The sequence below is a fragment of the Diabrotica undecimpunctata genome, chromosome 8 (genome assembly GCF_040954645.1).
Source record: "Diabrotica undecimpunctata isolate CICGRU chromosome 8, icDiaUnde3, whole genome shotgun sequence".
Classification (NCBI taxonomy): Eukaryota; Metazoa; Arthropoda; class Insecta; order Coleoptera; family Chrysomelidae; genus Diabrotica; species Diabrotica undecimpunctata.
Window position 1 is genome coordinate 131,170,212 of NC_092810.1, and position 13,036 is coordinate 131,183,247.

A 13,036-nucleotide genomic window follows, 5' to 3' on the forward strand; every position below is an offset into this window, starting at 1 on the left:
TTTTCCACATACCATTACTTTCGTCTTCTCATTATTGATCCTCAAATTTCGTTTGATTAGTGCAGCGTTCCATACTTGTAAATTTCGATCGAGTGCCTCTTCATTTATCCCAAATATCACTAGATTCTGAGTATGCACACTCTGAGGTCCACACTGCTTCTAGATTTCTATGTCCGGCATATAATTTCAATGTTTCTGCTCTAGTTTCTTTAATTATGTCATCCAAGATAATGTTAAACAGTATGGGACCTAGGACTCCTTTTTGACATAGATCCTCATTTACTATGAACTCTTGGGATTCCGTATTATCAGTTCTGATTATGTTCCTTGTATGTCTATATATACTCATAATGGCTTGCCTGAGTTTGATTTTTACACCTTTCTTTTTTAAACATATGTCAATCACCTTCCTTGGAGTACTATCAAATGTTTTTCTAAGTCTATAAAGGCTTGGTATAACACAGTGCTTGAGTTCCGTGCGTTTTGTATTAGTTTCTTGATAGTAAAAATGTAATCTTGGATACTTCTGCCTTTTCTAAATCCACTCTGTGATTGTTCCATTTTAGAATCAACTTCTTGTAAAAGACGTTTTTCTAGTATTCTCTCATATACTTTGGATGGGATGCTCAGTAGTATTATTCCTGTCTAGTTACTACATTCGCGTCTGTCTCCCTTTTTGAAAATGGGTAGAATAACTCCCACTTCCCAATCTTTTGGTATTTAACTCTTACTCCATGGTCTATTACATACTTTTGTTAGCAGTTCAATGCCCTTGTCCCCCATGTTTTTAAACATTTCTGCTGTGATTGCATCAAATCCAGCCACCTTACCTTTCTTAAGCTTTTTTATGGTTTCTTTTGTTTCTGCTATAGTTATTTCGTCTTGAATTTGGTCTTCTTGCTATACCTCTTCTGATTCTTCTGTGATAATGTCTACACTGCCTTCATTGACTTCATTTCTGCTTTTATGTTATTGTTCCACCAGTTTGTACACTTTTTGCCTCTGTTATTTCTTGTTATTCCGCATACTTGTTTACCACCATTTAGGAGTGCTTCTTTCAGTATTTGCCAATTTTGGTCTAAGTCACGGTCATGTTCAGCGTGCTCTGTTAGGTAGTTTTTAACGTAGTTTTCAAAATTGTTTGCTGTCTCCTTGTCTGCTAGCTTATGTGACCGGATTACTTCTATAGTGGGTGTATCATGAGCTTTACTTGTTTTCTTGGTCTCTTTCGTTATTGATTCTTGTCGCACTCCCAAGCTGGTCCTGGCTACAACTAGATAGTGGTCACTATATATTTCAGCTCCTCGTTTTACTCTTATGTCTTTAATGTATTGTCTCGATGATCTATTTACTAACACATAGTCTATGATGGATCTTTCGCCTCTACTTTTGACTTCTCTTGTATATTTATGTACATCTTTTTGTTTAAAAAATGTGTTCAGTATTATAACAATGGTATTATTAAATTATTTTCCCTGCATATATCAATAATACGTTCCCTATTGTCATTTTTTATTTCTTCTCCATATGGTCCTAATACATCTTAAGTATGTTCACCTTTTACACCCACTTGACCATTTAGATCCCCTAGTACTATAGTATTGCCTTCTAAACTGTCTATTATTTCTGAGGCCTTATCCCAGAATAGGTCTTTGCTAGCTGCTCTTTCGTCATGATTTATTCCATATATAACGATGATATTGCCTAGATTGTGTTCAGCAGTTATCAGTCCTTTCTTTAGAATTCTTTCGGAAATGTATTCCCAATCTTGAATATTCTTTATTAGGTTACTATGTATCAGGCAGCCTACAACTTCTTCTGCCCTTTCGCCAAGTGCCACTCCACTGGTGATGAGGAACTGTCCATTTTCTAAAAAAACTGTGTGTTTTTCCCTTCTTTTTAGTCTGTGTTTGCTTTGCAGAAAAGTAGTTCTTCTACTACTGATGTGCTATAACAAAATTGTAAGTAGGCAATAAAATGAGCATCTTTATTGCTATCTGTTGCCTCATCTAGCCTCATCAGGCTAAGCTGAATAGAAAACAGCTTGTCCGGCAACTTTCCGAATAGCTGATCATGTACATCTTCAGAGATATCACCGATTCGACGGACAACAGTATAATTTGATAGAGGTATAGACTCCATTTAATTGTTTTGGCAAAATTATCTCCAAACATAATTTCTACAATTTTAATTATAGCTGAATATATCATTATACAGGGGACGTTATAAATACAGCCGTCTCTCTAAAAATACTAATAATGTTATCAATCAATATATCGAAAATGCAACGATCACAAGTGTTATGCATTTTCTCATATATTGTTTATAGATAAAATGTCCTTAACACATTTTCAATACATTCATATTGTTAAAAACGTTGATGTAAAAATAAAAACTTTGCTTTCGAAAGTGATATTACTGTAAAATTCCTGTATGAGATTTACAATTGCTGGTACAATAGTCAAGTAAATAAGTAAACTGATCTCGAAATCATTACAAAAAATATTTTTGCCAGTCCTTACGGAAACTATGAAAAAATTGTTAAAATAGATTTAAGCAGAAATGGGAATTTTCCAATTGTGTTGGTAATATTGCTGGCAAACGTGTTTATATAAAATGCCCGCCCAGTAGTAAAAAATTACATTTGTGCTATAAACAGAGATACTCTATAATTTTTGATTGCCATAATTGACCCAGTTTAAAAATTTTTAATGATTGATGTTGATAGCTATGCAAAAGATAGCGATAGCACAATTTTTTAAAGAACTTCGTTCAATAAGAAAACTATTGGCAATGAACTAAACATTTTGGGACCTAAGTCAGTACCAGAGAGAGTACAAAAAACAGTACAATAAAAGTCTCAGAAGTGCAAGGCGCCTAGGAAAACCGTTTCGGAATTATGTTGACACTGTGTTTGATGTCGTGAACGCTACGTATTATTTGTGAAATTTCTTTAGAGACAAAGGGGAATTCCAGATAAATGAAGAAGAGGATATAATAGATTTATTTCAACAGGTTCATGCCTTTAGAACTTTTCAACAAACAAATCAAAAAACAATTAGACAGTGTATACAATTCGAGAACACTTTTTTTCTTATTTTAATGAATAGTGCCTGACATACTTCAATAAATATAAATTAAAAAATGAATAGCTTCTGCTTTTTTAATATAAAAAAAATAGATAATTAACGTCGTTCTTGAACTGAATCAATTGATTGTCTTTCACAATAATATACTTCGTCTAGAAAGGCTTGTGACTATGGAATTTTCACTATCTATCTTCTTCTTCATTTGCCGAGCTCGATTATCGAGCGTTGGCTATCAAATTGGCTATAGTAATTTTGTTGACGGCAGCTCAGAAAAGAGATGCAGAGGATCTGTTAAACCAATCTCTCAGGTTTCTAAGCCATGACGTTCTTCTTCGACCAGGCTCTCTTCTTCCGTCTACCTTGCCTTGTATTATTAAATGGAGTATATTATATCTCTCTGGGTGACGCATAACATGGCCAAAATATTCAAGTTTGCGATTTTTAACTGTTTTGACGACTTCCGTAACTTTTCCAATCCGATGCAAAACAACTTCGTTACGAACTCTATCCACCCAACTTATTCGTAGGATTCTCCGATACACCCAGATTTCAAAGGCTTCCAGTTTTTTGAGAAGTGTATCCATCAAAGTCCAACCTTCGACACCATACAAAAGAGTAGAGAACACATAACATCTCACTAATGTAATTTTCAGACTTAAAGTAATATTGTTTCCACATAACAGTTTCTTCATCTTAAAGAACGCAGCTCTGGCCTTCTCTATCCGTATTCTAATTTCTTTGCTCATGTCCCAGTTCTCATTTACATTACAACTAAGGTAAGTGATACTGTTAGTTCTCTCCAGTTGTTCACCATAAGCTGTTACCACTTCCGGTTGTATTGGCGTTTTACTGACGACCATCACCTTTGTCTTTGCGGTGTTTAGCTTAAGGCCATATTCATTACACGTTGTGGTAATCCTATTAATTAGATGTTGAAGTTCTTCGTAATTGCTTGCAATTAACACTGTGTCATCCGCATATTTCAAATTATTAATATTGACGCCATTCATTTTTATACCACATTAAACATTACCCACTGCTTTATTGAAAACGAACTCGAATAACGAATAGATGTTAAATAGTAGCGGGGACAAAATGCAGCCCTGCCTTACTCCTCTTCGTATTTGAAGCTCTTGAGAAGTGTCCCGGCCAATCCTGATGTTTGCACGTTGATGCCAGTAAAGATTTTTAATAATACGTAGGTCTTTATCATCAATACCTACCTGCTGAAGAATGGCTATCATTTCCGTATATTTTACTCGATCAAAGGCCTTCTCAAAGTCAATAAAACACATATAAACTGGATATCCGACATCTCTGCATCTCTGTACCATAACCTGAATACTGAATAGTGCTTCTCTTGTTCCAAGGTTATTGCGGAATCCAAACTGTGTTTCACCAAGTTGTTGTTCTATTTTTTGGTACATTCTAAAGTGCAAAATTCGTAGGAATATCTTTAAAACATGACTTATCAAGCTGATGGTTCGGTAGTCACTACATCTTTTTGCATTTGCTTTTTTAGGTATCGTCACAAAAGTGGACAGCCGCCAATCCGTTGGTATATAGCCAGTTTCATAAATTTTATTAAACATATGAAGGAGAGATATTTTACCTGAACTTTCGAAGAGCTTTATTATTTCACTCGGTATTTCATCTGGTCCCGTCGCTTTTCGGGTCTTTGCTAATCGTATTGCTTGTTCAATTTCGTCCATAGTTATGTCAGGTCCTGTAACTACTTCGTTAATTTTAAGCTCGGGCCTTTCATCACTAAACAGTTCCTCAATATACTTTTTCCATCTGTCTATTTTATGCAAATTAGTGATAATCAGTTTTCCGTCTCTATCAACGATGTTATTTGCCTGTTTTTTGACCTGTCAGTTTTTTCATTTTTTTATACATATTAAATGAATCATGTTTTCCCTGTAATTCTTCAATTTCTAAACATTTGTTTTCGAAGTATATTTGTTTTGCAGCTTTTATTTTAGTCCTTATCTCTTTATTAATTACTTTATACATTTCGATGTATTGGTTCTTAAAATTGCGTCTTTTTTCAATCAAGTTCAAAATCTCATCGTTCATCCACTGTTGCTTTTTTTGACTGCTCTCTTTTAAGTTTGGAGTTGAGTTGAGTTGGAGTCACTATCTATGTTTACTGATATCTGGTTTTTACTTATGCCTCACAAATTGTGTGTTTAGGTATTTTTGCTTATACGGTAATTTTAAAAATGTCAAACTCCAACAGTTTATAATCTTTTGAAATTTTTAAAAATTGTATATCCTATGTCATCAGTCTCCTTTGTTCCAACCCCCTTTAGGGCCCTCGGCAGCAAAGCCTACGTATGTGGGTATCCGTACCGGCTTGCATGGCGGAGCTAGTACCACAGACACAGATAAATATGTCGATTAAGGATGGTGAATTAGCTGGATAAGTAGGAAATAAAACTCACTCACCTCTGAAGTTTTGTAAAACTACGTTAATTCTAAACTAGGCTCATAGGAAACTGGCAGTATGTACAGTCTTAGGAGAGTTCGAAATCCTAAAAGAATAGTAACTGTATTGGTGTGCGACTCAAAATTTCCAAATGGAACAAAGTCACACACTTTTAGTCAGGCACATCCTGTATAATCAACAATCACTATTTTTTGAATCAGAGTACGTGCTCTAAAAAGTGCCTGTATTACTGATCCAACGAACATGAATTCCCAGCTCTACCAACGAAGAGGTCTGTACTAGGACGATTTTAGTGGCAAGAAAAAACACGACATTCACCCAGAAGCAAATAAAACTAAAGTCTAGCTTTTACAATAGATTTAAATAACTCAAGTACAACGCAAACTTCAGCCAATTACGTCTGGCGAACGACGGGCCAAGCAACAGCACTTTGCAGAGACAGAGAGCATGCCATGAGTTCGATCTGATGAAGCCAAGAAACGGAAATATGCATACCAGCGAATGGTGGTACGCTGTAACGAAATCAAACCTAAACCGTCTAAATTTTTATGATTTATATTATCTCTCCTTACATTGTTTTAAATATTAATTGAAAATGTTTTAAAAATATATAAATATACTAAAATTATAATAAAAGTGAAGCTAATATAATAAAATACTGGTGTATAAAAATGTAAACATACCTACGCACTTAAACGCAAAGAAAAACCCTCACTTATGATTCTAAGTTCCGACTTCCTCACGCACCTACGCCCCATATTCGCACATTACCATGCTCCCCTTACACTTGATATAAATTAAAAGATAATGTGTTACGCTCACTAAAATGACCCATAAAGCAGATAGCTAATTGCCTTAAATTAAGTCATTAAAAAGTTTATTTTATTGCCAGAGGCACGTCGCTGTTTAAGTGGTTTATTACTGAAGGGTAATTTCGCGTTAGAAAATATCGAATATTTAGGACTTAGACCAGTTGAAGAACATTTTGAGGGTAGAAATATTGCTATAGCTACTTGAATATAAGGAAATTCACAGGCATACCTGGGCTTAATCAACAGGAAGACAGAAATTTTAGAAATAGAATATATTAATTTACTTAATGTCAAAGAAAGTCGGCAAAAATTAAATTTAATAGCTTAGCTTTAGCTAAAGAAGTTCTTAGTGAAAGAACTATAAAAAAAAATAAATCGTTCCCAAGAAGAAGAGCTTTATGGTTTTGTACAGAAGCCAAGCAAAAATCTAACAAAAAAGAATAAAAAATGATCACTGGGAACGCTTTTCGAAAGAAATGATTTTTACGGTCTGCAAAATGAAGTATGGCGCTTCATAAGAGGTCAAAACACGGAGTTAAAGGAACTAATAGAACCAAAACACATAGAAAAAGATACATGGATTAACTATGGAAAAATTTCATACAAAGAACAAACAAATGGCGCTAGAGCCGAAAACACCAGAAATTACCATAATGCGATAAACAAGATTTTGTGATCTTTAAAATAATAGTCGGTGCATTTTGATTTGGTTTGAGTCTTCTTACAAACTCTTTCTGATGACGGGTAGACCCAGAAACACGTGTTAGGGAGTGGTAAGAGACTCAAATTAAATCGAAACGCAACCATTTTCGTATATTTAAAATAATAGGATTTATATTAAATTTATAATAAAGCTTCCCGGCTCCGTGATTTGCCAGACGCCTAATACCGGGTGGGGTGAATGCTCACCCAAACAGTTTTCTTAATATTTTCCACTACCAAGTTAACTTGAGACATTTCTTGCGAGAAAGACTCTCAGACTTGTGTGGACACATCTTGGGAGTTCATCAGCTAGCAATTTACTTATATAGTCGATCTCAGCAATTAGCTGACCAGTTATGTGTAAACACCTGTACGATAGTGTCTAGATAGTTACCTATTTTAACTTTCGGTACGCATCCAAAATAATTTGCGAGAGTTTTATAAAATTAAGATGGCGGATAAAAAGTGTTGGTTGAAACAGGAAACCGTAGACTAATTATTTCTGGAGCTCTAGGACATTAAAAAGTTTTTCAGTGACATTCAAGACCAGTGAAAGTAAAATTTCTCGTAAACTGCACAATTTACGAACACAAGTTCATCAAGAACTGCGAAAATCTTAACTGAAACCTAGTGGTTCAGGAACTGATGATATATATAGCAGTAACTGGGAATTTTTCCTTGCATTGACGTTTATTAGAGGTAGTCAGAGGTAGTCACACTGAAGCAAAGACTATTAATAACCTGGTAATTAAAAATCAAATACATGTGTTGAGAATACTTTTTATTTATTTGTTTAATTATTATTCTTAAATATGTTGATATTGTCAATATATTTCTCCTTGTGGGCAAACAATATATTCTTTAAATTCATCACGTACGTCTTTGGCAAATTCAGTGTAATTATGAGCTTGTCATCTTGGTAATTCCAATAGATTAGAATTTGGCATTCCAATATGTCTCCATTCTCCAGGTTGTTCTTTAGTATCAAAAGTACTTGGTGGTGCATAAGATCCGTGTCATAAAAAAATAAGGGTGACGTGTCATAAAAAAATTGTGTAATAAACATATTGCGGATACTACGATTGTTGTTATTAAAATTTGTAACAAGTTGTATCTACCGTATCCAGGACCCAAACATGAAACCAAATCAAGCATCACTAATGCTTTGGTTCTTTTCTGGAGCATTTCTCTCCTTTCCCAAATATATTTGCAAGTTTTTGCAAAAGGCTCTGTCAGCAAAAATCCTTATATTTTTATAACATATTTGGCAGGCTTACTTTTCATGAAGACCCTGAAAGGGCGTCTACCACGAAACTGTACCAGTTGCTCGTCTACTGTGATGTGTGATCCCGGTTTGTAATACATTTAATAGTTTTTATAAAAATTTCAGATATATCTCGTACAGGCGCCATTTATCTGTTCTTTTCTCTAGTCTCGTCTCGTGTCCTTATGGTCGAATCGTATTCAACTCTAAATTTGCGTAAATTTGTATCTAGGCATTGATGCCGAAAAAATTGGACGATGAAAACAGTCAGAGCATCAAAACAGATGAGTCATCATGTCACAGCATTTAAATAGGTTCACAGTTTGCCTTTAGTGTTTCGGCACATATTTTCAAGGCAATAGACGAATATATGTATTTCAATATCATAGAAGTCCCTTCAAATCAAATCAAATACGCCATTATTATGATTGTCGGTTTCGTAATACCCTTGTTTATTTATGAACTTTACTAATGCTCGTACATATCAGTAGAAATAAAAATCCTGATCACTTTAACTATACCGTTAACGGTTAAGGGTTCCGTCAACCAAATTTTGTCAAATTTAGAAATAAACATTATATTGAACGTCGCTTGGAATTATCTCGTTTTCATTTTCCAAATTCACTGTAATCTTCAATATTACCAAATATTCAATAAAATTTAATATTACTTTAAATAATTCATATTTAGTAGAATGGGAGAATTACGGATGGAAATAATGCTTAGAATTTGCAATGAGTTCTGGAATACCGAAAAGTGGCCAAATGACTGGGGTAAACTCACGTTTATTCTCATATATAAAAAAGGTTCACCGACAGATTGCAGTATTCTTAAACTTCGTCAAATTATTGAAAAATCTCGAGAGTTTAACATTGAAACATATTTATGTTTTGTTGACTATTCCAAGGCCTTTAAAACCTTAAAATGGGATTAAATGTGGCATATATCTAGAGAAATGGGTACGCCAGAACATCTAATCTATTTATTACAAAAACTATATGTAAATAATATTGCTAATGTAAGAGCTAATAATGTGGTTTCAAAAAACTTCAAAATAAAATCTGGAGTTCGACAGGGATACATAATATCAACTATTCTATTCAATATATATAGTGAACATATTATGCGTTAAATTGTTGAGGCATGGCAAGGTGGAGCAACTACAGGAGGAAGAAAAATCAAAAACTTACGTTAAGCTGATCATATCAAGCATATAACTGTTATATTGGCGTCATCACCAGAAGAACTGGAACAAATTATGAATAGGCTAGGCACGGTGAGTACAGAATATGGTTTGAAAATTAATGTGCAGAAAACCAAATTGATGATCATCGATAGAATCAGAAACAACCAAGCAGAGATAAGAAACATGGCAGGTTACGAAGTGGTCAGCTAATTTAATTACTCAGGCTTCATTATTACTAACAGTGGGGGATGCGAAGACAATATCCGTCGACGCATCACAATAGCCATATTGGCATCAGCCAAACTCACAAATATTTGGAAGAACACTGACATCACCAAAAACACAAAATTACGCCTTGTACGAGCATTGATATTTCCATTTTTGATAGAATGTTGCGCATACCATGGACTCTCCATCGCACAAATAACTCAATTCTGGCAGAAATTAACATAAAAACTAGACTCATCACAACTATTAACCAAAATATACTGAGATATTTTGGACATGTAACTAGAAGAAGAGAAGGCATGGAGCGAATGATAGTTGAAGCTAACCTAGCGGAGAAAAGATCCAGAGGAAGATATTTAGTACGAGGGTCGGACCAAATAAAGGACATGACTGGTTACTCATTCTCCAAAGCAAAACAACACGCACAGGAGAGAGATAATTGGACAGAAATAGTCAAACAAATTACATGACGCCACTACATCCTTACGAAGGAAAAAATATAGAGAAGGAGAATAATGGAAAAATAATTTCACTTACCACAATCATAGCTTGAGCTTGAGCCATTTTAACAGTACTTGATGAAACTTGATTAGTCATCATTCAAACTCAAATGAAACATACTGCATACTAATGATTCTGAAGTAAACCTCCGCCCATACTGCATACTAATGATTCTGAAGTAATTATAAAATCCTCTGGGTTTTTTATCAACCTACGTCTTTTATACCGCTTCAATATGGCTCAAAATGCCTTGCCCCGTAACAAACAGTAAACAATGAGACTTACACGAGCAAAATATTTCGTTTAGCATTTCCAATAATCCAATAACCACATTTCAAACCAAACGTCTAACAAAAGCACAATAAAATCTAAAAACTTTATTTATCACTATATCTATCCACTTACAAACGTAAAAATATATCGTTAGGGGTTACAACTTTCCTTCTTATGTTTATTTTTATTATAAAAACGTTTTTAATACTGGTTTCCTAAATATTTTCCATTCAACCCAAGATTTTTTGTTTAAGAAAACAATAAGCTGCACCGAAAACACGAAGATGCTTTTACTTAGAGCGAAAATTAGATCTTTGGTGGTTTTCTTTAATTTCGTTATACCGCAATTTTGCAAACTTGGCTAATTTGAGCTCCTCCGAATTATAGCCGTGGTGCAATCGTCGGTTTTCAACTGGACTATAAGTGTTTTGTCTTCACATAACTACCACTGTTCATTGTCAGAACGACAGAATGAAATCCAGAGCAAAACAATTATCTTTCGCAGACGACCAACTTTATTAGGCACATACTCCCAAGGTTTCTATTCCCCAGCGAATTTATCAAATGTTAAGTTCAATTCCGAGGCATGTTTGAAATGCACCAACTTTAATTTACACAGTGATGTGGAGTCTTCGCAACTTCTCATTTAATATCTTAAATAAAGTTAGAACACTGCTTTTTCTTTTGCAAAAGTGAAATATTCGCGGCTTGCGGATGTTTCGTCATTAAGTTGTAGTAATTTCATAATAAAGTTTATCATGCAAGTGTTTGAAAAATGCTAAAATCGTTTTAAAAAATAATGAAATTAATTAAACAACAAAATAGCCGAATGGCTACACAAATATGTTAAGTCTAGCTTTGTCGTCTTATTCCACACGTCTATTCTGTTCTTATAATTTGACATCAACGAAGGCAGGTAATATTTTAGTAGTCAAAGTTACTTTAAAATGATAAGTAAAAGTAAACATGGACGAAATAAAGTAATAAAATAAATAAAATAAAAGCGTAAGTGTAAGTGGTATACAAAATGAAGGCAAAGACTAGATACACTCACATGCAAAAAAAGCGCAACGGAGAAAATTTTGGCCAAATTCAAAGTATTTCAGTTTTTTTATTTTTAGCCCTATTTTGATTTTTTTTAGCACACTGTGTAAAAATATATAAATTTTAATTTGGTTTAGTAAGTCTTTTAATAAAATTTTGTATTTGACTTATTATATGGGTTTAATCGAAAGGTGGTTTTTTATCCTAACTTTGAAACATCCTGTGGAAAAATTCCTTTAGCGCATTTTTGTACTTGTTTTTCGGTTGCAACCATGTCTTATAAGTGTCATGTTTTTTGTTTCATGTGAAAATATGGATTGGTTCGTTTTTAGAAGCGAAATGATTTTGCCACCCACAAATTACGACTTTTCCTATTATTATCATTACGACTATTATTTTATATTATTTCCTATTATTATCATTTGTTATACGACGATGGGGATTTTGGTAACTGATATCGAAGGAATGTCATATCGACATCCCAGAAGCACTGTATTTAAATAATGATTAAAAGCAACGACATGATCTTGGTTTTAATAAAGAATGGTAACAATAACAAAACACAAAAAAAAACAACTTAAATGTAACTTAACCTTCGCAAGTTACGCAAATAACAAAAAAAAACTACTAAAAAATAACTTAATACTTTGTATTGCCTCCCTCAGCCTCTATAACTGCTTGTACACGTCGGCTCATGCTGTCTATGAGGTTGCGAATATCATCTTGCTGGTGTTTTGCCATTCCTTTTCTAGAGCCAAGCGAAGATCGCTAATTGAGGCTGGTGCGACTTCGCGACCTCTAATATTTCTACCAAGCATGTCCAAAACGTGCTCTATTGGGTTAAGATCTGGCGAATACGCTGGCCAGTTTATTTTAATAATACCAACTTCCTCTAAATATTGCGTGTGGGGTCACGCATTATCTTGCATTAATAAAAAATCATCGCCGATATATTGAGAAAAAGGTACTACGTGATTCGCTAAAATTTCCTCAATATACCGGTGTACAATCAACGAACCCTCAATAAATACCAATTCAGTGTACGCCTCTCGGGATATTTCTGCCCATATCATTACCAAACCCCCTTCATGACTTACGCGGGAACTGAAAGCGCACTCCACAAATCTCTCTCCAGTTCGACGCCATACTCGTTCTCTCCCATCTGACGATTGAAGACAGTATCTCGACTCACCCGTAAAAAGAACATTACTTCATTGCCCTAAACTCCACTGTAAATGTTCGCTGTAAAATTGTAGTCCAGCCACTATGTGCCGTAGAAGTAATTTGGGCCCAGTTGCTGGTCTGCAACTTTGCCTCGAACCTCTTGAAGCTCATTTCTTGTCTGCACTGCTGTTAAATGACGATTCTTCAAAACGTTGACTTGTATAAAACGATCGTCTAAAGCGGTAGTTTTGCGCTTCCTGCCACTTCACGCTTGTTTGTTCCAGTTCGTATAAAACATTCAACTACCCTTTATATGCGGTA

The 13,036-nt window shown here is 34.5% G+C and overlaps 1 protein-coding gene across 1 annotated transcript; it reads right to left on the reverse strand.

The window, feature by feature from the left end:
- Positions 1 to 932: 932 nt before the first annotated feature.
- On the reverse strand, positions 933 to 10,330 carry LOC140449117 (uncharacterized). Its single transcript, XM_072542261.1, has 3 exons — positions 10,271 to 10,330; positions 1,558 to 1,948; positions 933 to 1,417 (listed from the first exon to the last, which is right to left on the reverse strand). Exons 1-3 carry the CDS (start codon positions 10,328 to 10,330, stop codon positions 933 to 935), a joined length of 936 nt encoding a protein of 311 aa, XP_072398362.1.
- Positions 10,331 to 13,036: the final 2,706 nt, after the last annotated feature.

What these genes read in the sequence shown, in the direction of transcription:
- LOC140449117 (XM_072542261.1), bottom strand. Translation starts at nt 10,330, where the DNA reads ATGACTAATCAAGTTTCATCAAGTACTGTTAAAATGGCTCAAGCTCAA. An exon ending in AAGCTCAAGCTATGATTGTG is followed by an intron (nt 1,949 to 10,270) that starts GTAAGTGAAATT and finishes ATTTTGTTATAG; the next exon opens with CACATCAGTAGTAGAAGAAC. An exon ending in TGGTCAAGTGGGTGTAAAAG is followed by an intron (nt 1,418 to 1,557) that starts GTGAACATACTT and finishes TTAAACAAAAAG; the next exon opens with ATGTACATAAATATACAAGA.